We start from the raw sequence: 24,607 nt of genomic DNA on the forward strand, positions 1-24,607 counted from the left end.
AAGGAAGAGAGTTTTAGAGAGAAGGGAGAGAGTTTTAAAAACTTGTGTAGCCACTTTAGAGAGAGACTGTATTAATTTTGTTTATACAGAGAGACAAAAATCTAACTAGGTTAAAATTTACGATGCTGTTGACTTCTTTTGAAGTCTAATAAAATTAAAATTTTGAAGTAGATTTTACTATAACATAGTAGACCTTTTTAGAAGTCTACTATAATAATGTCATTATTGTTGCTTATTCTTTATTATTTTAATAATTTTAATATATGATTTACTAAATTTATTTCTTTATTTTTTAATAGTTATAGTTTATGATTTTTTTTTAAGGAACTTAACTTAGTTTAAATATAATGATTTTTGGTAAAACAATTTGAAAAATATAGACTAAAAAGACGTCTTCAAATAAATAGACTTTATTGTAGGTCTACGATACTCTAAACCACAAATTTCAAACCCTAAATGTTTTGCTTGATAATCAAAAGGTCTCAATTATACAAAATATAAACTACTAAACATTAATATGCAGATTTAAGTTAATAAAACAAAATCAAAACAAAATCTAAAATCTAACCCTACGAAATTAATCACTAAAAGACATAACATGTTAGAACCATTTGTTTCTAAACTATGAACATTGTCTAACACATGATAACCAAATTAATATATATTCTTCAAAATTGTTCAATTATATGAAATTTTAATTTATTTACTTCATATTATCCATTATATTGATGATTAGTTAAAAATATCACAATAATTATTTTTATACATTTTCAAAATTAAATCATTAGATCAAATTAGAGTGTAGATTCCAAAATAAGTCTATAAGGTAGACTTCGTAAGAAGTCTATATATATGTAGACTTTTTTTATTACGTGTAGACTTCCGAAGGATAAAAACGTAAAATATATTTCTATTTTTTTGTTTGGTCATAAAAGTTAAATAGTACTTTCACTTTTCCTTCAGGTTGGCTTTGCATTTGACCGAAAGTGGGGTACACTTTTAGGTTTGACTTGAATATTCAGGTTGTTTTTAGCAAATGTCTCGTAATTGATTAAATAATATCTTATGCATAATGTAACCAATCACATGGTTGTAGTTAATGCAAGTCCATCTCTCGAGGATCTCGCTTCCCACGCTTTAAGATGGATTGCTAATTAATTGATGCTTTTATTTGAATAAGGGTTCACCCCGATCGTGAACCTTTAAATTCATTTCTTTTCCTATTACCAATCAAAATATTAGCTAGATTAATAATAAAATATATTAATTTTATTTACAAAAATCTGAAATAATTGAAAAAAAAATAACGCCAATTTTAATGATGCTAACGCCACTAACTAAACTCTAAACTTTAAATCTAAACTCTAAACCCAAATCCTAAACTCTAAACCCAAATTGTAAACCATAAACCCTATATCCTAAACCCAAATCTTAAACCCTAAACCCAAACCGTAAACCCTAAACCCAAACCTTATATCCTAAACCCAAATCATAGACTCTAAACTCAAACCATATATCCAAATCTAATCCATACACCCTAAACTCAAATCGTAAACCCTGAACCCAAATCCTATATCCTAAAGGTTTGGGTTAGGGTTGATGTTGTTTCTTTAGGGTTTAAGATTTGGGTTTAGAGTCTAGGTTTGAGTTTAAGATCTAGGGTTTGAGTTTAAGGTCTAGGGTTTTGGTTTAGAGTTTACGGTTTTGGTTTAAAATCTAGGGTTTGAGTTTAAGGTCTAGGGTTTGGGTTTATAGTTTACGGTTTGGGTTTAGGGTTTAGAGTTTAGAAATTGGGTTTAAAATATAAGATTTGGGTTTAAGGTTTAGAATTTAGGATTTTGGGTTTAGATTTAAGATTCAGGGTTTAGTTAGTGGCGTTAGTGTCATTAAAATGAACGTCATTAATTTTTTCAATTATTTTAGATTTTTTTAAAAATAAATAATATATTTTATTATTAATCTATGTGGCATTTTGATTGGTAGTAAAATGAGAGGTGAATAATATTATATTTCTCCCATATAATATATGCTTGAATAAGATTATGAATAAGATTAGGATACTAATGAGATAAGATCTATTGGAACCCGAGGAACCAACTCGGTCGTGGGCCAGACTGTGTTGCTTGCTTTCAGGCTTACTCCTTATGGGCTTTGCGGCAGTACTGGTACAGCATAGGAGGATGACAAGCTTCGAATGTATCCCAGCATTGGCATTATCAAACGCAATCACAAATATTTCAGCTTCTGCGTTTGGAGAACAACTGCGTTTAGAGCTAATTTTTGAAAAATAAAAACATCGGTAGAGAAGACCAAGGTTACAACAGAACAAAAAGTTGTTACGATGCTGATCACTGATTGACTAGAGCCAAAACCAAGAAGCAGAGGATAGATTCACAAAGCGCCTAAGTATTAATTTGAAAGGGCAGAGTGGACTACAGATTGCCTAATTATTTCTCTTCAAGCATGACACTCTTATCATAGAAATCTTATCAAAACAAAGTAAATAACAAATGTTTCTCGTGAATCCTTAGAGCATGTTTTTTGTAGGTATCTTAGATTGGATTTCTTAGCGTAATATAAAATACGGCCTCTTAATTTTTAACTAAAAAAATTAAGAGACGTCTCTTAAATAAGAGATATAAGAGACATCTCCGTATCTTATATTACGCTAGGAAACCCAACCTAAGAGACCTGCAATAAACATGCTCTTATCTACGTATTTCCCTTAACATACCGGTCTCTGGTGACATTAAAAACCCTCTTGAATTAGAGTTTACATGGTAGATCTCGTGCAAAGCTCTCGGTCTGGGAATATATGGATGCTATTTGTCGAATATGAGAACATAACTATACCAGTACCCGTTGTATTGAGCGGGTCGTTCGACGCAGGCTCACCGAGATTCCCCCCGAATAAGGGTTCCAGAACACGAGCCGGGTGTGTTCTTTCGTGATGCATAACAACAAATATAGTGGAGTGATGTCCAGTTTTTCTGAATCATACCCATCTGAATGTAATACTTTATTTGTTTTCCTTTTCAAACAATGTATTGTTAGTCTCTATACAGGATAAGTAATCCCCTATATATTATTTGAGAAGCATTATAACTTCTTTTTGTAACCACATGTCATCACTATAATGATTCTTAGAATCATTAAAGAAATATGTTGGTCCATCTAATTATATAATAAGATTTTTATTAAACTAACAATAAATTCATCATTAATGTACTTTATTATTTTCTTAAATAAAATTTACGGAATTGCCTAATGTGGCTAAAGTATATATGGCAATTAATGATTTTGAATAATAAAGATTTGATAAAAAATAGTGTATCTTCTATCATATTAGTTTAATTTTAAACTATTAAATAAATTAAACAACCACAATAACCATATAATAAAAATTTAGATTTTTATGTATATCTTATATTTTGAATTTTTACAAACGGCTATAAATTATTAAAACTGTTAAAAGTCTCACATTCAAATTTTATGATCCATGGTTTAAAATTTTTGTTATGACAAAATACAAATGATTACAAAAATTATATAAGTAAAAAGTCTAATTTAATTAATTATCAAGATTAATATATATATATTATTTTAAATTAAACTATACACCATGTAAAATACAATATTTTAGTTTCAAAATTTACTTTGAACAATTTTTTTGATAAAAGTTTTGAACGATCATTGACAACTTATTTTTTTTTTAAATTATAAATTACTAAAACTATTAATCCCACAATGAAAATTTTGTTATCAGTAATTTATATTATCTATATTAGTATCATTTAAATTTAATAACATATCCTATCAAATATAAAAAAAAATATTTTTTGGATTAATAAAATTGATTTATATGTTCGCACCAATTTAATTATATATTTAATAGTTACTGACTTTTAATTATTTAATATATATTTATTATTTCATAATATGTAAAAATATTTAATACATAAAATAATTTATATATATAATGTTGATTCCGCGCAAGGCGCGGATCTTAACCTAGTAATTAAATAAAATGATATCATATGCTGGGAATCAATCACATGGTTGTAGACGAAATTGTTCATTTTAGTTTAATTTATTGCATTCATGATGTAAGCGCAACTATTATAATCCACCGATTATCACACTACTACATATTTATTTTGTCAAACCAAACTGCGATACAATATTTTAACAACTACTATATTTTATGGTCCTCGCGTATGACATGAGAAATTATTATAATTAAGGGATATTATCTCGAGTAGCAAAATCTTATAATCTACCGACTATAAAATAGCAGGCCGGCAGGCATGTATAGATATAGGGGTATTACTTTACAGCCAATCTTATAATCGGTTGCATTCATGTAAGCGCAACAGGCCAACACGTCCTCCACTACTACATATTTCTTTTGTCAAACCAAACAGCCATACAATATTTTAACAACTTACTATATTTTAAGGTTCTCGCATATAACATGGAAAATTATTATAATATATATTAGTTTGAGTAGCAAAATCTTATAATCTACCAACTATTAGAAAAGGGAGGCAGACAGGCATATATAGACATAAACATTTAATTAGGCCAAACACAAAAAGGATATAAAGACTATCTACTGAGGATCGAGAGCTAATTATTATATATATGGCGATATCTCATGGCCAGCCCTCGCTTCTTCTGCTCCTTGTATCACTCTTTTTCTTACCGGCTGCTTTGGGCTTATCTACTGGATTCGTAACCTGCAATAGTAAGTAGCGGTTAATGTTTATTTTTGTATTACTTTATTTTTGATAAAAAAAAGCAAAATAATGCTACTTTGATTTGTGAAAGTTAAAAAAAATATTCGTAGTAAGATGTTGGTATCATTTTCTTCTGTTTTTTTCTTTCTTTTGGTAGGGACTTTTGACTATCCCGTTGTTGTCAACACTGTGGAGATCTCCCCAGACACGATTACGAGTAGCACTAATGCAAACATTACGATAACCGGGGTTACAAGTAAATCTTTATATATATATATTCCCTTTCTTTATGATTGCCAAGTTAACTTTTCCAGTATTGTTTTCTTGATAAAAAAAAAATGTTGGTATGAGCAGGCATAGACATCCTTGATGAAACAACCGTAGAATTTAACCTTTGGTCAGTCCTCTTGCAACTTCTTTACGCTTTTTAGATGTTTAATAAAAATAAAAAGAGGTTAACGTAAAAAGTCTTCAACGCCGGCAAAGTGCGCTTTGAGTATTATTTAAGTCTCTCTCTCTATCTTTCTTGATTCTCCTCGAGTGTTTTTGGATTTGATTTGGATTATGCTTGTGTTGTGCATGTGTGTGATCAGATGATTATCATGTGAAAACAGATTTTTTTTCAAGCATTCGTTTTCATGCGACTTTAAGGATTGTAAGATGGAACATTCTTAGCTTTACGTTACTACAATATTTCTACGGGCTTGAAACATAAAAATTGACTTTATCAACAATGATTTGGTTTGTGTATTTTTCTCATGTTAAGGATTGTATGGATGGATCTTTAGACGAAACTAGCGTGTGCTCTGTGTGAACATGTTGAAGAAGTTGGGGATGAAGGCCGTCTGCTAAGGGCGTGTCTTATCCTAATTTCTCTAAGAGCTTGTTTTTATTACGCGCAAGAGATCTCAAATTATTTAAACTCTCTAACTAGATCTTGGGATCGATGCATTTGTGCATGATAAACTTGCTAACGAAGATGCAAAGTCACCCTTGACGGTAAATAGTTTATAAATCTCCTATCAGAAACTGAAAAATCTACAGTGATTAATGAGAGGGTTTCATGGTTGTTCCTTTTTTCTGCAGCTACATCCCACGATGATGAATGTAGCCTACAGTGATCAAATAAGATGGTGTCGTGGTTGTTCCTTTCAAAATCTCAAAACGATCATGGTTTGACTCGAGCGGCTACTTCCATTCATATGGTTCATGAAAGAAATCCAAACAAGTGGATTTGAGCTCTAATGAATTTATTGAAATGTAAAAGAGATGTTAATAGATAGTTCCTAAAACTTTTTTATGCAAAAGAAACAAAAAAATGAAAAACCTTAAGATTTGTCACCAAGAACAAAGTATATTTCAGAATACATCTTACATATTAAAATAAAAGTCATGACTTCTTTCATGTATTATTTTTTAATTTGGATCATTAGTTAGAAATCATATTAAATGCATTTTATTAAGACTAATAATACATAGAATCTTTAAACTATTTTAATCATAATATCTTTTGATATCTTTTCATTTTAAATATAAAAATATTTATTTTAAAATTCTGACAAATTTGTTTTAGAAGATTTTTACAAGTTCTTCATTTTCGAAATTATATTTAAATATTTTCATTAATTACGAAATTAATAATTATACATTAATATATTCAGTTATCGTTTATAAAAAAAATATATAATATTTTATCTATTATATAATCATAATCAATCATATTAAAAGAAAATTACTATATTGAGCAAAATATAATAAAATTGTATTAAATTTATATATTTATATATTTTATTTTCGTACGTAGAAAATATTTATGTTCAAAAATAAAATCTAATATGTTGGTGTTTAATTGTATCTTTTCGCTTCATTTATTACAAAAGTACAAAACATAAATTACCTATTTTGAAGTGTTTTATTGTATCTTTTCGCTTCATTTTCTCACTCTTTTTAACTACTTCACTAATCATATTTACTATTATATTTTGGCAGTGTTTATTTACATATTAACCATAACAATTCGACATGTTTAAATGAAATTTCTTCATTTGTGACAAAATTCAAAATAGTTAACAAAACGTTTTTTATTTGTTTGCAGAATTAGTTAGTCATAGACATTCGGGTACCAGTTCAGGTACGAGTTGTTCCTTTCGGATATCGTATTTTTTGGGTTTTCAAATTAGACTTTATTCGGGCATTGTAAATTTTTGGGTGGGTTTCAAGTTGGATTCTCCCAAGTATGGATGGATTTGGTTTTTATGTATAGAAACCTAAAAATGTCCAAAAACTAATGTCTCTAAAATAATTCTGGATATTTGAACCAAAAGTAACCATATTAACCGATTTGATTTGGGTTTTTTGAATTCTAATTAAAAATAAACTAAAAATAACCAAATAACCAAAAGTAATCAAATTACCCAATTTGATTATGGTTCGGTTCTAATGTATATGAACCTAAAAATATTCAAATACTTATACAATTGATTACATCATGATACATATAAAATATACTCCCTCCGTTTTTTAATATAAGTAGTTTTGCCTAAAAGCACAAACATTAAGAAAATTATTATATTTTAAAAAGTATTGTATAATAAATAGGTTAGATATAATTTAACCAATCAAAAATAAGTTTATTTAATTTGATTGGTCACACTATATTCAATAAATATAAAAGTTACCTAGAAATATGAAAACTACTTACATTTTGAAACAAAATTTTGTTCCTAAAACTAGTTACAATATGAAACGGAAGGAGTATAACACTAATCAGTAAAAAGAAAATATCAATTTATGAAAAAGTAAAAATTAACACCCGTACAGACGTGCATGTCAATCTCTAATAAATGTTAAAAGAGAGGTCGCTCTAAGCAGCCAAAGTTACATTATATGTTAACAAATATGATTCCTTAAACATTATTTGTTTATATGTCTGCGCTATGTTAATTTTCAAAAAAAATGACACGGCTTTGTAAAAAATATGATATAACTTTTATCTTATAACAATATTACAATTTTAATAGTTAACTTTTTATGACAGTATTTTTTTTAAAAAAGTTAAAAATTAAAATTTTGAATTATGACAAGATTTCTAAATCAAATATAAATAAATTTTGAATATATAAAATTTTGATTAATTTAAAGATACCTATATAAATTAATGATGAAATTTTAAATTATAGTAATATTCTTGAATAAAGTATAACTAAATTTGGATATATGTCCTAAAATAATTTTAATATACCAAAAATTAAATTAAAACATTGTTAAACTAAACAGGAAAAATATCTGTTTACTTATTTTTTTTAAATTTAAAGTTAATGAACCGAAAAATAAAAATTTATTATTTAAAAAAATTATAGTTTTAATTGTTAATCTAGTTTTTTCTTAAATGAGTAGCAGTTGTTTTCTGTTCAGTTTCTATTTGTTTGGCCAATTTAATTCCCGCGTTGGGTATAGTCATTGTTTAATCTAAAGTTTAAAGTTAATTAGAATCGGTGCCGGACTTTAGCACTATATATGCTTAAAGTCATTACAAAGCATCTTGTTTTCTTTAATCTACGACTTTACGAGTTTTTTGTGGGTATAGGTGGGATAGAGAAAAAACATATTTACAAAATATAGAAAAAAAATCGTGGTATTTATGCAGGTCTTCACCTAGTGATATTTAAAAGAATACAGTTTGGACACCTAATCGCGTGTGTTCTGTAATCACTAACTTTATATATATTTTTTTCAAAAGCATTTAGATCAAAGTCTTGGAAGAGAAACGCATGGGTATAATCATTGTTTAATCTAAAGCATAACGTTAGAATTAGTGCTTAACTTTGATTAAGTTGCACTAATGCTTAAAGTCATAAAAAAGCATCTGTTTTCTCAAAATTACGACTTTATGAGTTTTTTGTGCTTTTCATTGTAAAATATATATATTTAAAAAACTGCATTTATCTAATTATTATTTCTTAAAAATTATTGAAAATAGCTAACTGCGAAAAATGATGGAGAGAGAGAGATTTAATGTGTTTTCATATGTGAAAACATTAAAAGTATACTACATGTTTCATTTTATTTGTAGTTTTAGAATTGTACACACATATTAAGAAAACATTTAATTTTATATATTTACTAAAAAAAAACGTCATTACAAATACATCTAACCACATTTCAACCAATAGAAAAATAGATTGGAATACAAGTTCAATAAATTTTGCATTGAAATTATAAAACAAAATTTATTTTGAAAAGAAATATTTTCTCTACAAAGACAAATAAAGTGAAACGGAGAGAATATATTTTAAGGAACAGAGGTAGCATGCATGTCTTATGATCTATTTATATTCATTTCACACACTAATTCAACCTAATTCCGATAGTGTGACCAGGCTATATTGTAACGTGGGAAGTATTAACGCTGGCACAGTTTCATTTTTGAGTATGGGTAAAGTCTCTTTCTCTCTTTCTTGATTCTCATCGAGTGTATTTGGATTTGATCATTTGGATTATACAGATTTGTCCAAGGATTCGTCGAAGGGGAGCTTATCAAGACAGGATCTCGGGGGATCTTCCATCTCATCCCTCTCCAAAGGCAAACAGGTTTGCTGATCTATTTCCGAGATTAATTCTTCATCATCAGTGTTGAGAAATCTCTGTCCTTTGATAAGTTACTAATTTGTTTTCTTACTTTTCTTTGATCGCTGAAATCTCAAACATGTTTGGTAGATTTTCCAAGGTCATAGAGAAGTGTTTACACACTTCATTTCACTACCATTAGCCACACACTCTAAGCTGCAGGATGAGGTTAAGGGTTTTCAGGCTTCTGTAGTGAGTAAGATCAAACAAAAAAAGTTAATAAAAAATTTAATTATTAGTGTTTGTTTTGGTATTAAATTTTTGTTTCCCTTTGTCATACCATTTTTTTATACTGGACAGATATGGGTTTCCACGAATCATTGCTTGTTTCGCCAAGTAAATTACATTTGACTGTGGTTATGCTAAACTTAAAGGACGTGAAAGATTTGGATAAAGCTAAGCGTGTCCTTAAGGTTATAATTAGTTTCCCGTGCGTTAAGAGATATTGTATGCTTCTTCTTCTTCTTCTAGGATTGCCTTTGATGATTGAGTGCTTGTTTTTTTGCTTTATGAAAATCAGGATATTTCTAAAAATGTGAATGATGCTTTGGATAACCGACCTGTCGCCATACGACTTAGAGGATTGGTAAAATGGAACATCCTTGGCTTTAAGTGACCACAATATTTCTAGTGGCTTGAAATATAAACTTTGACTTTATCCCCAATGATTTGCTCTGTATATTTTTCTCTTGTTAAGGAATGTATGGAGGAATCTTTAGACAAAACCCGGGTGCTCTATGCACCTGTTGAAGAAGTTGGGAATGTAGGCCGTCTACTGAGGGCATGTCGTATCCTAATTCTCTAAGAGCTTGTTTTTATCACTCTTGTGCCTTAGATGAACTTATATCTAGTCTCAGTTTGCAAAAGCTTTCAAATTCTTTGACTCCCTAATCTAGATGTTATGATCGATGCATTTGTGCCTGATAAACTTGCTGCGGAAAAAGAAAAGTCACGCTTGAAGGTATATAATTATTATTTGTAGGTTTTATTACATGCATAATGAAAAATAATGTTGAAGATAAGAGAGCTGATATAGAAGTTTATGCATCTGTGGCAAATTCACCATCCACATGTCATTTCTATACTAATTTAATTATTTAAAAGAAAAAATATTAATATTATCATTTTAACGCTTTTTTTTTTTGGTCAAACATCATTTTAACGCTTAAGAGTTCTTTTCAGTGCTATGCTCTAGTTGTTTTATCAGAAACTGAAAAATCTACAGTGATTAAAATAAGATGGTGTCATGGCTGTTCCTTTTTTTTTTTTTTTAAATTGCAGCTACATCTCACGATGATGAGTAAAGGGGAGACTTTTGATGCGCGAGAGATACAAAGAGTGTTTCGGGAAAAAGATTGGGGTGAATATAAAATAGAAAAAGCTGATATCTCACAACGAATTTGGGGTTTCTCGAACGTCTACTACCCTTCCCATGGTTCACTAACTTTTCCAGCATAAGAAAATGATCAATAGCCACGTTTAATCAAACGTCGCAGACTCTGGTTGCCCTACGCTAGGCGACCTCCAAACGAACAAGACCATCTATGTCAAAACAGTGATCAGTGGTAATGTCAACATATGTAATATTTGTGTGGGAGTGTGAGTGTGAGTGTGAGTGTGTGTGTGTGATTGCAGCAGCATATGTAATATATGTGTGATTTAAACATCATAATATGGCTTGCTATATCAAAATAAACAAAAGAACTTCATATCTTACCTGGTTGATCTTTTATCTCTTCGACTAGGTTCTCTATCAAATCTTAATCATGTTTACAACAAGGAACACAGTAGAGGTGAGAAGCAGCTTTGTATGAATAATTTGAGCAAAGCATACTTTAGGTCATAACAGTCAATTTCAAAACTACGTGGTAAATACTATAATATCTTAGAAGTTATGGGGTTATTAGTGATAATTTAAAAATAAATAAAACATCGGCACGGGTGAGGAGGCGGAGGAAAGACAGATGTTAACTTGCAGGTCTCTCTTCTTCAGGTTCGGTTCTGATAAAAATCGAATCTTTATCATCTCTGTTTATGTTTCATATCGTTTCTTTTTGGAATCTTAGGATTGATCGTGTAGTTGGATTTACGAGTAGATGTCTTAAATCGAAGCAAGTAAGCTACTTTTTTTTTTTTCTTATAAAAACAAACTCATTTTGTCTTCTCTTCTCTTCATAGCATTGAATTGATGTTTGACGTTGAAGGAACGTTTCAGTATCATGAGCTTTAAGGGGAACGCTGCAATGGATGGAGGAAGCAAGAAGGAAAAGATGGTGAATTTAGTGTGGAGACCCATCTCCACTCGCTCCTCTTCCGTTGTTTATTCAGGTTATACTTTAGCAGTTTGATCGTTTAATAGCTTTTTTTTTATATATATCTTACATGGATTCTCTCATGTTGAAACAGAAGCAGCAGAAGGTCAGTGTAGCAAACCAAGTGGTGTTTCTGAGAGAGCACCAGTTGTCTCAGCTGGAAAGCATTCAGTTTCTCTTGAGGTCCTGATGTTTCCTGTAACCTCTTTTGTTTTAAACTGATTTTGTCTGACTTTGTGTGATTGGTCCGCAGGTTGGGGCTTCTTTGATGAAGTTCATTAAAGGGAAAGAGTAAGAGCTCTGTTTTGTTAATCATATACACTTGTGGGGGTTTACTTTAGTGCTAATGTGTTTGCGAACTTTGCCAAAAAAAAAAAGAGGGACTACACAGATGAAAATTGAAGACGAGATGGGAGTGAAGATCATTTTGCAAGGGAGATACATAAACAGTTTGGAAACGAAGACTGGGGAGAGTATCTGATCCAAGAAGCTCATCTATCACAGCGTTTTGTGTTTGACCAGAGCGGTTATTACCATTGCTGTGCTTCCATACCTTTTCCCGGAGAACACAGAGACTGAGAAGAAACATTAAACCAGCCAGAATCTCTCATGTCTCTTACTATTCGAATTATTCCACCCGCCTACAACCAATGGTTAAAAACGGGTTATCTCAAAAGACACTATTAAATAAGTGTAAATCAGAAGGTGGAACAAACGAACAAAACCCGATCAAACGTAAGGGCCCAAGCCCATAAACAAAACAATCTCGGCCACCAAAAAGGGGAAAGTCACGACGCTTGGTTTTAATCAGCAATTCAAAATTAATTTCCATAAACCAATTAAAGATTTGGAAAGTCCTATTCCTAGGTTAGATTTGACAACCTTTTCCCTATAAAAATAAGGAGAGAGAGACATAACGCTTTTTCCACGTCAGTTTGAGACGCTTTAGAAAGAAGAAAAACAGAGATTTATTTATTGGAATCTTCGACGGATTGCTTTTTTCAGACATCAGTTTGAGAGGCTTTAGAAAGAAGAAAAACAGTTTGGGATTTTGGACGGATTGCTAAGGTATGTCGTCATCTAGAAAACTGAAGATGATGAGAAGAAGAGAGCTTCCTTTTGAATTAGTGGTTGAAATACTCGCTAGGGTTCCTGTTAAGGACTTAATACGGTTTAGATGCGTCTGCAAAACTTGGCGTTCGTTGTTCCAAGACGAGCGGTTTTATAGACAGCACATGACTCATGCCCCAACGAGGATTGTGTCGTTCCGTCTTTCGGATATTCTACTCGGTCGTTTTTCTTGTGATAATAGTGGCAACAAGGCTGAGATGATACTCCAAGCGAATAATATCTTGAACGCTAGAGGTGAGAGATTGGTTATCGATGCTTCTTTACTTGGTCACTGCCATGGACTGTTTTGCTTTTGTTTTGATAATCGTATTTTTGGTGTTTGGAACCCGTCACTGAGGGTATTAAGAGAAATACGCAAACCTGATGTCCGTGAATGGTCTGAGATGGGTTTTGGGTATGACCCCTCAAGTCAAGATTATAAGATTGTATTGCTTCTTAAGAAGCAAGGCATCCACTCTGAAGCACTTGTGTTTTCCTTAAAGTCAGGTGCGTCTCGGATGATTGAGTTCCGTGACATTGGCATGCTCCACAGTAGAGTTCCTGGAACACTGGTTGGTGAAAATATCTACTGGCATGTCTATGATGCTAAGGTAAAAGTAACTGATAAGTTTTTGGGCTTTGATTTGGTGTCAGAGACTTTCAAATTCTACCCAGGTCCGAGTAATTGCGGTAAAGGATTTCCTGAAGTTATAGCGGGCGGGTTGAGAGGAGGCGGCCTATGTACAGTAGGGGTTGACGCCCTGTCCGGTGGTTTAATCGTTTGGTCTGCCCAACATGACGACAAGATTGGTGGTGGTATCAAATCTTGGAGCAAGATTTGCATTCTCTCGCCTGGCATTCTTGAAATCTCGACTAGTTGTCGTATACATCGCATTTTTGTAGTGTCTGCGATAACTTATGCAGGATTGCTACTAGTTTTAGTAAATATTGATGGGAAAGAATCAATGAAAAGAGAGTCAAAACTGCTTGCGTACAACTTAGAGGAGAAAAGTTTGACAAATGTTGAGACTAGTTTGTCCCTCTATTCCTGTGGGCATCTTCTGACTTATGTTGAAACGCTTGTCCCTATTCCTGGACGGTGGAAGCTTTAAAGGTTCTTTTGAGCTCTTTTATTTACTTTGTTTTGTTCTTATCTATCTATCTATCTTCATCAAAGACAAGACAGTAATTAACATATATCATTGTTTATTTGTCTTTGTATCGCTTCCAGTTAGTCAATTTTCAGAACTCTATTCTCGGAAACCATATCATAGGTGCTGATGAACAAAACCTCCAGCCAGTGGATGAAAAAAGAACATGAACTAACTCTGTGGAATGTCCGGTAGAAAAGGCTTGTTCCTCTAACATGTTTGGTACGTTTTACACATTGGCAGACTTGGGGATTGAAAAGTCCATATTCACTTGATTGTGCTTATGCTGAAGCTATGGAACAAAGATAGAATCAATACAGCTCGTGATGTTCTGAAGGTAGTTTCTTTCTGAAGAGATTGTGTTCATTCCTTTTAGGAATGCTTCAAGACATTGAATGTTTTGTTTTCTGAAAAAAAAAAAAGACAAGAGTATATCTCCTGGTGTGATGGATGCTTTGGATAACAGGCCGTTATTCATTAGACTTAAAGGACTGGTGAGATTGATACGTTCCTTTTGCTTTGCTTTCATTTACCTACCGGTTGGTTTTGCCTCACTCATCTGCTGTTTTGTTATCTTGTTAAGGATTGTATGAGAGGATCATTGGCTAAGGCTCGTGTGCTTTACATTCCTGTTGAAGAAATTGGTGATGAAGGACGGCTTTTACGTGCTTGTAGTATCCTAGCTTTCAGTGTTAATGTTAATTTAGAGTTTTAGCGTTATGTGCTGTTGACTTTTCTTAACCGCAAGTTCAGAGGTTATTACTGATGCATTTGTGAAAGCTGGACTTGTTTTAGAAAAAGATGCAAACCAAAGCTTGAAGGTAAGAAGAGCTTTCTGAGTTTATGACCTATGGTGAGATTGTTGCATTCACTTGGCTAACATCTATTTTGGGCAGCTGCACGCTACTGTGATGAACGTGAGGCACAGGAAGAGGTGATTCTTAATCCCAACTTCAGATTTTATGTCCGGATAAAGAAAACAATGTTGCAAGAGTCTGATTATCTGAAGAACATTGTGTGGTCTCAGAAAGGACAAGAGAAAGAAGATGGATACGTTTGATGCAAGAGAGATCCACAAACAGTTTGGAAACGAAGACTGGGGAGAGTATCTGATCCAAGAAGCTCATCTATCACAGCGTTTTGTGTTTGACCAGAGCGGTTATTACCGTTGCTGTGCTTCCATACCCTTTCCTGGAGAACATAGAGACTGAGAAGAAACATTAAACCAGCTAGACTCTCTCAAGTCTCAAGCTTTACCTGAGTCCCAACATGTCTCTGCTATGTGTGTGACACTATGAAATTTCACAACTTTGAGAAGTGAACCGAATTGTAAAATTGTACCGGTCATCTTATGTTACCCAAATAAGTGTCTTCGGTTTGGTTTGTCTTGGTCATCAATAAACCGATCTACAACGTGCTTGTACTTTTTACAACTAATACATATACTGAACATATTTGTTGAGGGAAAATCCCATTAAAAATCTCTAAAGTGGTCATTACTTTCATTTTAAACTTTCAAACTAGATTTGGACCCGCACAACCGTGCGAGTATTAATTTTCATGTTTATATATATTTTACAAAATTAGAATATATTTTTAAAGTTACTTATATATTTAAATGTTTATATATAATTATTTTAAATATAACAATTTGATAGTTTTCATGCTGTAAGTTAATTGATTATTTCAAATCATCACATATATTTGATATTTTTTATTATAGTATTTTAAAATTATTTTTTATTCAATTATCATGATCTTGATCCGTAATTCAAAGCGCTAGATTTCCTTTTATCGATATTTTTTTATGTTTATTCACTTAAAATAATAACTATATATATATATATATATATAAAAGTTTAAGATAAGTTAATTTTATACGTGAATTATCTAATTTACTAATGTTAACCCGTTCTACCAACATATTATATTTCTAGAATAAATTTTTAATGTTTGTGAAAATAAAATATATTAATTTATCAATTTAAAATAATTTTATCATATTTAGTTAAATACAATGTTTTCTTTTAAAATGATAGATATAACTACAAAGTAGTAAAATTTGATATAATTTTTTTTATTTTATAAAAGATAAATGAGTATATATATATTAATGGATAATAACATTAATTTTATTACTAATTACAAAATTAGTTAAAATACTTATATACAATTTTTGATAATTAAGATATTGTTATAATGTTTTTCAACACATTTGTTAAGAAAATTAAATATATATATTTATATTTTAAATTAAAAGATATTAAATTATATTATGATTTAAGTAGTTAAAAGATTATATATTAGCATTAAGGACATACATTTAATAAAAAAATTAAATGATGATCCAAATAAAAATAGTACACATGAATCAAGGTGAGTTTGTTAACCAATCCGGGTTTTTAGAAATCGATGTTATATTAGGAATGATATATTATTAATTCATATTATTAGTAATAAATGAATGATAAATGATTTCTAGTGAGTGTCTATTTTTAACAAAAAATACACATGAATCAAAGTTGTGAATTCTGTTCTAATATATAAGATTTTAAAATTTTATAATATAACCCTCAAATTAATAATACTCTCAATAAAAACTATGAAAAAGGCTCACGTGTTTTCTTTATTATTATAGTGGATATAATTATAAACACCGTTGACGTGATGCTTAATTCCACTAAAAATTTTCAAAACGAGATTATTTCAATTTTAAATCTTTAAACTTTCATAATAAACCCACAAATTAATAATACTCTTAGAGCATCCGCATCGCGGTTAATTTGGGCCGTCTCTTTATTTTTTTTTTGATTAAAAAAATATTAAAAAAAGAAGAAAGCGGAGGAGACGAGTGTTTCGTTGGCTCGGGAAGAAACGTCTGTTGGTGGACGCGTGTCAACAAGGGAGTGGGTGGAAGTTCGGTTACGCGTTAAACGCGTTTGAAACTTGATTTTCTCTCTCTCTCTCTCTCTCTCTCTCTCTCTCTCTCTCTCTCTCTCTCTCTCTCTCTCTCTCTCATCCTCTCGACTTGGCGATTTCTATGGCGAATCTGTCTCTTTCTCTCTCGAATCCTCTCGACTTGTTCTGATCGGTTGTTATGTGTTGGTTCTCGTCGAATCTGTCTCTCGGTGGGTCTCCTCGACGGCGAAGGAGGTTTCCCGCGGTGGCTCGGCTCTAATCAAAAGGTAGTGATAGGAGATCATATTGATTTTGATTATGCATGTGATTGATTATTGTTTAACTTGTTCTGATCGGCTTATTTACTTTATATTTTGTTTGTTCGGTTCGATTTGGCGAGCTATGTGGCGACGGAGCTCTCCTCGACAAGGCCGTCTCTGTCCTCGTCAGCGACGGAGCTCTCCTCGACGGCGATGAAGCTGTCTCTCGGTGGTGACAGAGCTCTCTCACTTTGCTTCTCCTCGAATCAAAGGTAAAGTTTCTGTTGTTCCTCAAAGTCTTAAATATTTTAAATTTTCATGGATCAAATTGAATTTGTTAGTAAGATTGTTTCAATATAGATGGATTGATCTAATTTGATTTGTTAAAACTCACAGATGAAATCGTTTTTAATAAGTTCTGAGTAGTACTTATTGTTTGTGTGTTTGTGTCTAGTTTGTGTTCCTCAAAGTCATGGATCTAGTTTGTGTTCTAGTTTGTGTACTTATTTGTTAAAAGTCATGGATCTACTTTGTGTTCCTCACAGTCATTGATGAAGTTTTTACTTCTTGTTTGTGTGTTTGTGTCGGAGTGCGTGGCTCGAAGGTACAAGAGGAAGGAACCTCAAACGAGAAGAGGGCAAAGCAGAGCAATAAAGGTAAATGTCTACTCCTTTCGAATTTATTGAGTGCTTTAAGGTTGAGTTAGGTAGTTAATGGTTGTGTTAGTAATAAATAGGTGTAATGGAACAAAAATGCGTCTACTTGAGAGCTTACTTGCAAGGAAGGAACCCTTAGATGATTATGAAGAAGCTCTAAAGAAAAAGCTCATAATTGAGTGCTTGTCTAACTAGTTTAAGTATGAATTTAAGTTTTAATTTTATGTTCTTAATCTTCTCTGTTGTTCCTTTTATCCAAACTTATGTGGTTGCTTCTGTTGTTTTTTTAAGCTTCTGTTGTTGTTATGTCTTGACTTTATAATATATCAGTTGTTGTTGCTTCTGTTCTGTTGTGTTTATAACTTGTTTTAAGCTTCTGTTGCTTTTTTACAGACTGGACCATTGGAGCATGTCACGGACTCGACAGTGAGAGCATCATAATCACATGTCAAGCAAAAAGACAAGCTCTCTTGTCTCCTCATGTCACGGACTCGATAGGAAAAAGACAAGTTCTCTTTTAGTCAATGATTCTGTTGTATCACATGTGAAGGAAAATGCCAAGCTCTCTTGTAGTTATATGATTATGTTGTATCACGGACTCTTGTATGAACTTGTATAAATGAAAGCTTATTTCACAATTGCAGACTTCCATCTCAAGTTCTTTTATCTTTTCTCTCAAGCATATTCTATTGTATCAAGTTTTTTTTAATCACAAGTTTATAAACGCTTGATCACTAAATTCCTTCATCCAAAGTTCTTCTTAATCTCTTATATTCCACTCCCTATTATCTCTTAATCACAAGCTTCTCTCTATTTAATCACTTAAATGGCTTCTTCTTCTTCTCAAAACACTTTTGATGATACATTTGATGATACATTTGATGAGCTATTTGATCAACATTTTGATCAAGCATTTGAGGATTTCACCATTCAAGCAAATCAAGAAGAACGAAGAAAAAAAAGAAAAAAAAGAGTTTATATTGAAAGACATCGTGAAGAAGGGCATAATCGTTTATGGAACGATTATTTCAGCGAAACTCCGACGTATCCTCATAATTTATTCCGACGACTTTTTAGAATGAACAAGTCATTGTTCATGCACATTGTTGATCGACTCTCCAACGAAGTTCAATATTTTCGGAAAAAAAAAGATGGTCTCAAAAGGAATAGTCTCTCTCCACTTCAAAAGTGTACCACCGCCATTCGTGTCTTGGCGTATGGTTCTGCAGCTGATTCTGTCGACGAATACCTCCGGCTCGGTGAAACAACAACTCAGTTATGTGTAGAAAATTTTGTGGAAGGAATAATAAATTTGTTCGGCGAAGAATACCTAAGAAAACCAACACCAGCTGATCTTCAACGTCTACTTGATATTGGAGAGTATCGTGGCTTTCCCGGGATGATATGAAGCATCGATTGTATGCATTGGGAGTGGAAGAATTGTCCCACCGCTTGGAAAGGGCAATATGCTCGTGGTTCGGGTAAATCAACAATCGTTTTAGAGGCGGTTGCTTCATATAATCTCTGGATATGGCATGCGTTTTTTGGACCTCCAGGTACATTAAATGATATTAATGTTCTTGATCGTTCACCAGTTTTTGATGACATAATAAATGGTCAAACTCCGAAAGTCACTTTCTCTATCAATGGACATCAGTATAATATGGCTTACTATCTCACCGATCGTATTTATCCAAAATGGTCAACTTTTATCCAATCTATTCGTATACCACAAGGACTGCAAGCAGTTTTATTTGCTCAGCATCAAGAAGCTGTCTGAAAAGATGTAGAGCGGGCTTTTGGAGTCTTGCAAGCTCGCTTTGGCATTGTTAAAAATCCAGCGAGGAGTTGGGATAAAGTCAAAATTGGGAAGATTATGAGAGCATGTATCATTCTCCATAATATGATAGTAGAAAACGAACGAGATGGATACACTCAATTTGATGTTCAAGGGTTCCAACAAGGAGAAGACCAAGGAAGTTCACATGTTGATCTCACGTATTCTACAGATATCCCTTCAAATATCGCAAATATGATGGGTGTTCGAACAAGAATTCGTGATACACAAATGCATAAACAACTGAAAGATGATTTGGTTGAACACATATGGCGTAGATTTGGAGGTGATGAAGATAATAACTGATCTCTGATGCTTATTTCAAATAATTCTCGTTGATTTTAATAATTTTTGTTTTCACGTTTTAAATTTAAAATCTATGTTTAATATGTTGTCTTTTATTTATTAAAAAATATAAGTTTTTAAATAAATATTCAATATTATTTTATTTTCAAAAACTCGAAAGCAAGAGACTTGCAATGCAGACATAAAAATCTCAAGGTTCTTGACAAAGCCTCTTTAACACCTTTATGTCTTAAATATTATTAAAATTTAATCAAGAAACCCTTAATGGAGTTGTGGGATAATGATGCTCTTAGAGTTTATTAGAGTTTGGCTGGAGGAAGCGACGCCTCTCCCAAAATTGTTTTATTTCTTCCACCATAGAAAGTGATATTGGCTTCTTTGTGTAAGTCTCATTCTATGTCTTTTAAAATTATAGTACTGCACATAAAAACATTTAATGTGACATATATTATATAATAAGATAGAGAAAACCAAATATCAACTTTTTAATGCTTTGGTCGAAGTAGTGCATGTCATATGTATTGGCCTTGGCATCGTAATGGTACCAACTTTTATTTGTTTTGAGTTCCTTGTTCTTACACTTTTACTTTTTTTTGTCATTTCAATAGTCATGCTTTTAAAAGCTTTGGTTTGAAGATGTCAAAATTAGAAGTGGGGCCCATGATGGAAAGATGATAGTATGTTTAGAAAAACATAGATGTGGAGAGGAGGTTCTTAGGACATCAACAATTATGTCATACAAAACCTTAAAACTATGTTAAACGAATAAGTTTTAAAAGAACAAGCTATTCAAATAGAATAAAATAAACAACTAGTTTATTAAATATATAACAGATTTTAACAAAAACAAATTGACATTGTATTAGTTGAATAGACATTAATGAGCGACTGAGTGATGGCGTGAGTGGATCTGGTGTTTATTGATGTTTGTGACTAATACAATCGTATTTTATATAACAAAATTTGTGCAGTTCAACTTGCGAGCAAGAGAGCCACAAAATTTTCTGACTCATGTGAACAATCACATCGATGAGCAACTGGAAGAATATCATGAAAAGATTGCATGAGAAAATAAGAGAAAAAAAACAAGCTAAGAAAGAAAAAGAAAATTCGGTTAACAAATTTCTTTGAATATTCACATTTTGTTAGAAACAATATTAGTTACATGATTTGTCTTTTATGTTCTTTTTAATTGTTATCACTTATTCTAAAACATAATCTTGTCTTATATGTATGTTTAAATTCATCAATTGTGATTCTTTAAACAATCATTTACTATCCCATCACAAAATATCCATAAATTTGTAAGATTCGGTCAATTAGTTACGATTTAAGGCAATATATCATTATTTTAAAATCGTAAGAAATGGTGTTTCTTACATTTTCGATGTAGTTTTAGAAACCGTAGTCAATTTTTTTTCCTAACCATTAATGTATAAATTCCCTAACTCCATAAATTTAAAAAAACTGGGATTCAAACATAACTTTTAATTCGTTTATTTTGGGATAGTTGTTTTCCTCGATGTAATTAATTAGTTATAATTTTGTATCCCACAGAAAAATGAGAAAAAATGATAAATAATTAAAGGTTTATTATCAAGTAAGTAAATAATACAGTATATATAAAGGCTTCTTGCCGAGTTTAAAACGTGATTTACGCCACTTTTTCTCTAATTAACGTGATATTGTATGTTAAATTAGGTTTATCATAGACTTAGGGAGTTATTGGTAGTTAAATTTTGAAGGAGTTATAAAATTTAGAGATTCTATTGTTATTGGTTTATGTATTCTTACAATCTTGTTAAAATCCTTTGTTATTGGTTTATGAACTTTTAAATTCTATATAAAATCCTTTGTTATTAAAAAAGTTTAGTTTTTATTGATTTTTTAATTCTAGTAAACTCTTGTTATTGGGACATAAATTTTATCTAATTTTACTCATAACACTCAACTTTATAAATATCATCCATACTCATAAGATTCTTAAAATCTATGTAACAAAAAACACAACTATACAAACACAAAAAGTTGTGTATTACATTTTTGTTGTCATGTGAAAGATAATTGTAAAAAGAAATTTAAAGATAAAAAAATTATTAAAGATAACATAATCAAGAATCATGAAAAAAATCATAGGTTGACCTTATAAAAATTTAAACAAAAATCAAACAAGACAAATTCAAATATTAAAAAATAAAAAAAAATTATTTTAACATCAAATAACTATATTTCTTGAAATAAAAAAAAAATTAAGTATTTTTATTGAAAGATAAATCTGGAAAGAAAAACATATATGGAAATTCATGCTATTCAATCATAATCAATGACAATTTATGCAATACATATGACAAGAATTCATCAAATCTACTTAACTTTTAAAAATCTTTGAACTTTAAAAATTTTCAGATTCCACACAAATTTCATTTTCAATAGGCCCCCTAAATTACACTTTATAGCTATTTTCGATTATATCTTACAGAAAATAGTTTATTTGATAAATTTATTAATAATATGACTTAAGAGTTGGGGGCATCTTGTGAAAACCAAATAAGCGTCTTCGGTTTGGTTTGTCTTAATCTTCAATTAACCCAGCTACAACGTTGTACCTTTTTACAGTCAAATTTAAAAGGTTTTTAAATTAATACATATACATTTTCGTTTAAAACGTGGTTAATCATAGGTGAAAAGCAGCTTTATTATAGGCTATTCATTAATAAATGTGCTAATTATCAAGTCAAACAGATCTAAAATTGGAAAGATGCTTGGGCATGGAGGCAACATGACAACGAAAATCAAGCTTATTAAACTCTTAAGATTGGTATAGTTCCACCGGCTTATCTAATCACAACTAACTAAAGTATTATATAATTATGCATGTTTAAATGAGTTATCATTCAACTAACTGAGCTTAATATATAGATATAGTTAATTAAGATAATAATGATCCCATCGAAACGACTCTTGGTGTATTTGATAAGGTGGCAGGCTGGCAGTAACGAACCTTGTAAATATGTATTCAGTTTCTTGAATTAGTAAGAACCTTAACATATAGACTAGAAATTAAACATCAACACATGTCATTCCCATCTCAACATAATGTTTGGTTCTGAAAAATCTTTTTTAAGAAATGCCTTTCTAGTTATTATAAGAAATTATAAAACTGAACATACAAACGTTGTTTTAAAGTTTGCTGATTGTTAGACACCAAAGGTATCTAGGTAGCATTGGATTCAATAAGAGTAACAATTATGTACAAGATGAATCAATGAGTGTGATGGAGAATGTTCGTAGAAGGGTGAATACTGGAGGCCTAATTAATTAACATTGTGCATTGGAATATAATCATGAACGAGTCACATCTTCAAAAAAGATCATGTCACATGCAACCACCTCATATTTTGGCCGGTCTATCAGCCATACACATTGATTACAGCTCACGCTTGTCCCTCCTTAGTTTTTCTTGTTCATATCCATTTGTTTTCTTGTCACTCTATTCTCATCTTTATCTTTTATCCTCTTTTCTGTTTTTTGAATTTTGAAGCTCCTCTATCTTTTGGGTCTATCACACCACCATCCTTATTTCAATAACTTCAAAGTTTCCATTTTTACTCATTTGAATATCGGATCCTTAATAAAAAATCCGATTCAAATAGCTGACTATGTTTTTAAACATAATAGCCGCTCTATACAAAATGTTGCCAAACAATATTTACTTATATAACAAAAAGCAATATATAGCTCAAAGTTTATAAGGAAACTATCAATAATATTATAACGCCCCGACCGCCAACAGCTAATGGGCCTCCACGCCCGCTCTCTCGGCCCGTGGGCTTCATTCTATTTGATGGTCGGTGTGTAAATTTTCCAAAGTTCGAAATCATTGTTTACTGACCCTGCAATCACCACATGACATTTCTATGTGCTTTGACTTCACTTGCACGGTATCGCGAATCACTTCCCGAGAAGTCACACATCCTTTCACTATTCCAGCCTAAGAACTCTTAACTCTGGAGTTTTAAACGGATGTGTGACGGAAAAAGTAAGTCAACTTTGATGACATAGATAGCCAAATCAATTTTATTAAACCTTTTCATATATCACAAACTCTATATACAACTTGGATGTTACAAATATAATTTATGTGTCCGAAGTATCAGATGATTCACATCATTTATAAATTTTTAAACTAGACAAAAATTTAAATCTAATAAGAATCTACAAAACTTTAGGGAGAGTTGCTAACTGATTCAAAACCCCTTGGTCAATTTAGAAGAAAAAAACTTCGTAAATTTGAAATTTGTAGGAATTTGAAAAACAACCTTGATGGTATTTTGAAAATCAAAACACAAAATTGGTATTTTGCGAGTTTTCCTATATAGTTTTGTTTTAACTAATGAAACATTAATCAATAGAAAATCATTATTTGAATAATATTCACTATTTTGTCGTACTAGTGTTACCCTGTAATTTAGATGGTGAGAACTTCGTAACCACGACTAGATTACATATAGTAAAAGCATTACTATACCTACGTGTGTGGTATATATATATTATCTTGCTTTTCTCTAGAGTGTTCGGTTACATGTAAATTTCATTATTTTAGTCTTTTTAGGCAACTTCCTAACACAATTCACGAATAGCTATAGAGTAAAATGGAACCACGCATGAAATCATTTAATAATTTGTGTCCACCCAACAAGAAAAATAAACTC

The 24,607-nt window shown here is 31.3% G+C and overlaps 2 protein-coding genes and 1 pseudogene across 3 annotated transcripts; all 3 read left to right on the top strand.

Moving 5' to 3' along the window:
* The first annotated feature begins 9,064 nt into the window (after positions 1–9,064).
* Positions 9,065–11,081, top strand: LOC106336508. The gene is made up of 8 exons (XM_013775351.1): positions 9,065–9,174; positions 9,244–9,329; positions 9,456–9,561; positions 9,666–9,778; positions 9,886–9,951; positions 10,063–10,153; positions 10,262–10,326; positions 10,647–11,081. Exons 1-8 carry the CDS (start codon positions 9,171–9,173, stop codon positions 10,821–10,823), a joined length of 708 nt encoding a protein of 235 aa, XP_013630805.1. The 5' UTR covers positions 9,065–9,170; the 3' UTR covers positions 10,824–11,081.
* A 215-nt stretch (positions 11,082–11,296) lies between these two features.
* LOC106330259 lies at positions 11,297–15,309 on the top strand (annotated as a pseudogene).
* Positions 12,540–14,115, top strand: LOC106336507 (putative F-box protein At3g16210). Of its 2 annotated transcripts, XM_013775350.1 has the most exons (3): positions 12,542–13,294; positions 13,442–13,901; positions 14,019–14,115. In XM_013775350.1, the coding sequence occupies exons 1-2, from the start codon at positions 12,748–12,750 to the stop codon at positions 13,897–13,899; spliced, it is 1,005 nt and encodes a 334-aa protein (XP_013630804.1). In that variant the 5' UTR covers positions 12,542–12,747; the 3' UTR covers positions 13,900–13,901; positions 14,019–14,115. The 2 variants fall into 2 exon arrangements, with proteins under 2 accessions (XP_013630803.1, XP_013630804.1); XM_013775349.1 differs by having other exon boundaries at positions 12,540–13,901.
* Positions 15,310–24,607: the final 9,298 nt, after the last annotated feature.

This window comes from Brassica oleracea, chromosome C3, assembly GCF_000695525.1.
Source record: "Brassica oleracea var. oleracea cultivar TO1000 chromosome C3, BOL, whole genome shotgun sequence".
In the NCBI taxonomy this organism is placed as follows: domain Eukaryota; kingdom Viridiplantae; phylum Streptophyta; class Magnoliopsida; order Brassicales; family Brassicaceae; genus Brassica; species Brassica oleracea.

Coding starts and splice junctions, on each gene's coding strand:
- LOC106336508 (XM_013775351.1), top strand. Junction 10,154..10,261: donor CCGTCTACTGAGGGCATGTC/GTATCCTAATTC, acceptor TCCCTAATCTAG/ATGTTATGATCGATGCATTT. Junction 10,327..10,646: donor AAGAAAAGTCACGCTTGAAG/GTATATAATTAT, acceptor TTTAAATTGCAG/CTACATCTCACGATGATGAG.
- LOC106336507 (XM_013775349.1), top strand. CDS start 12,748: ATGTCGTCATCTAGAAAACTGAAGATGATGAGAAGAAGAGAGCTTCCT.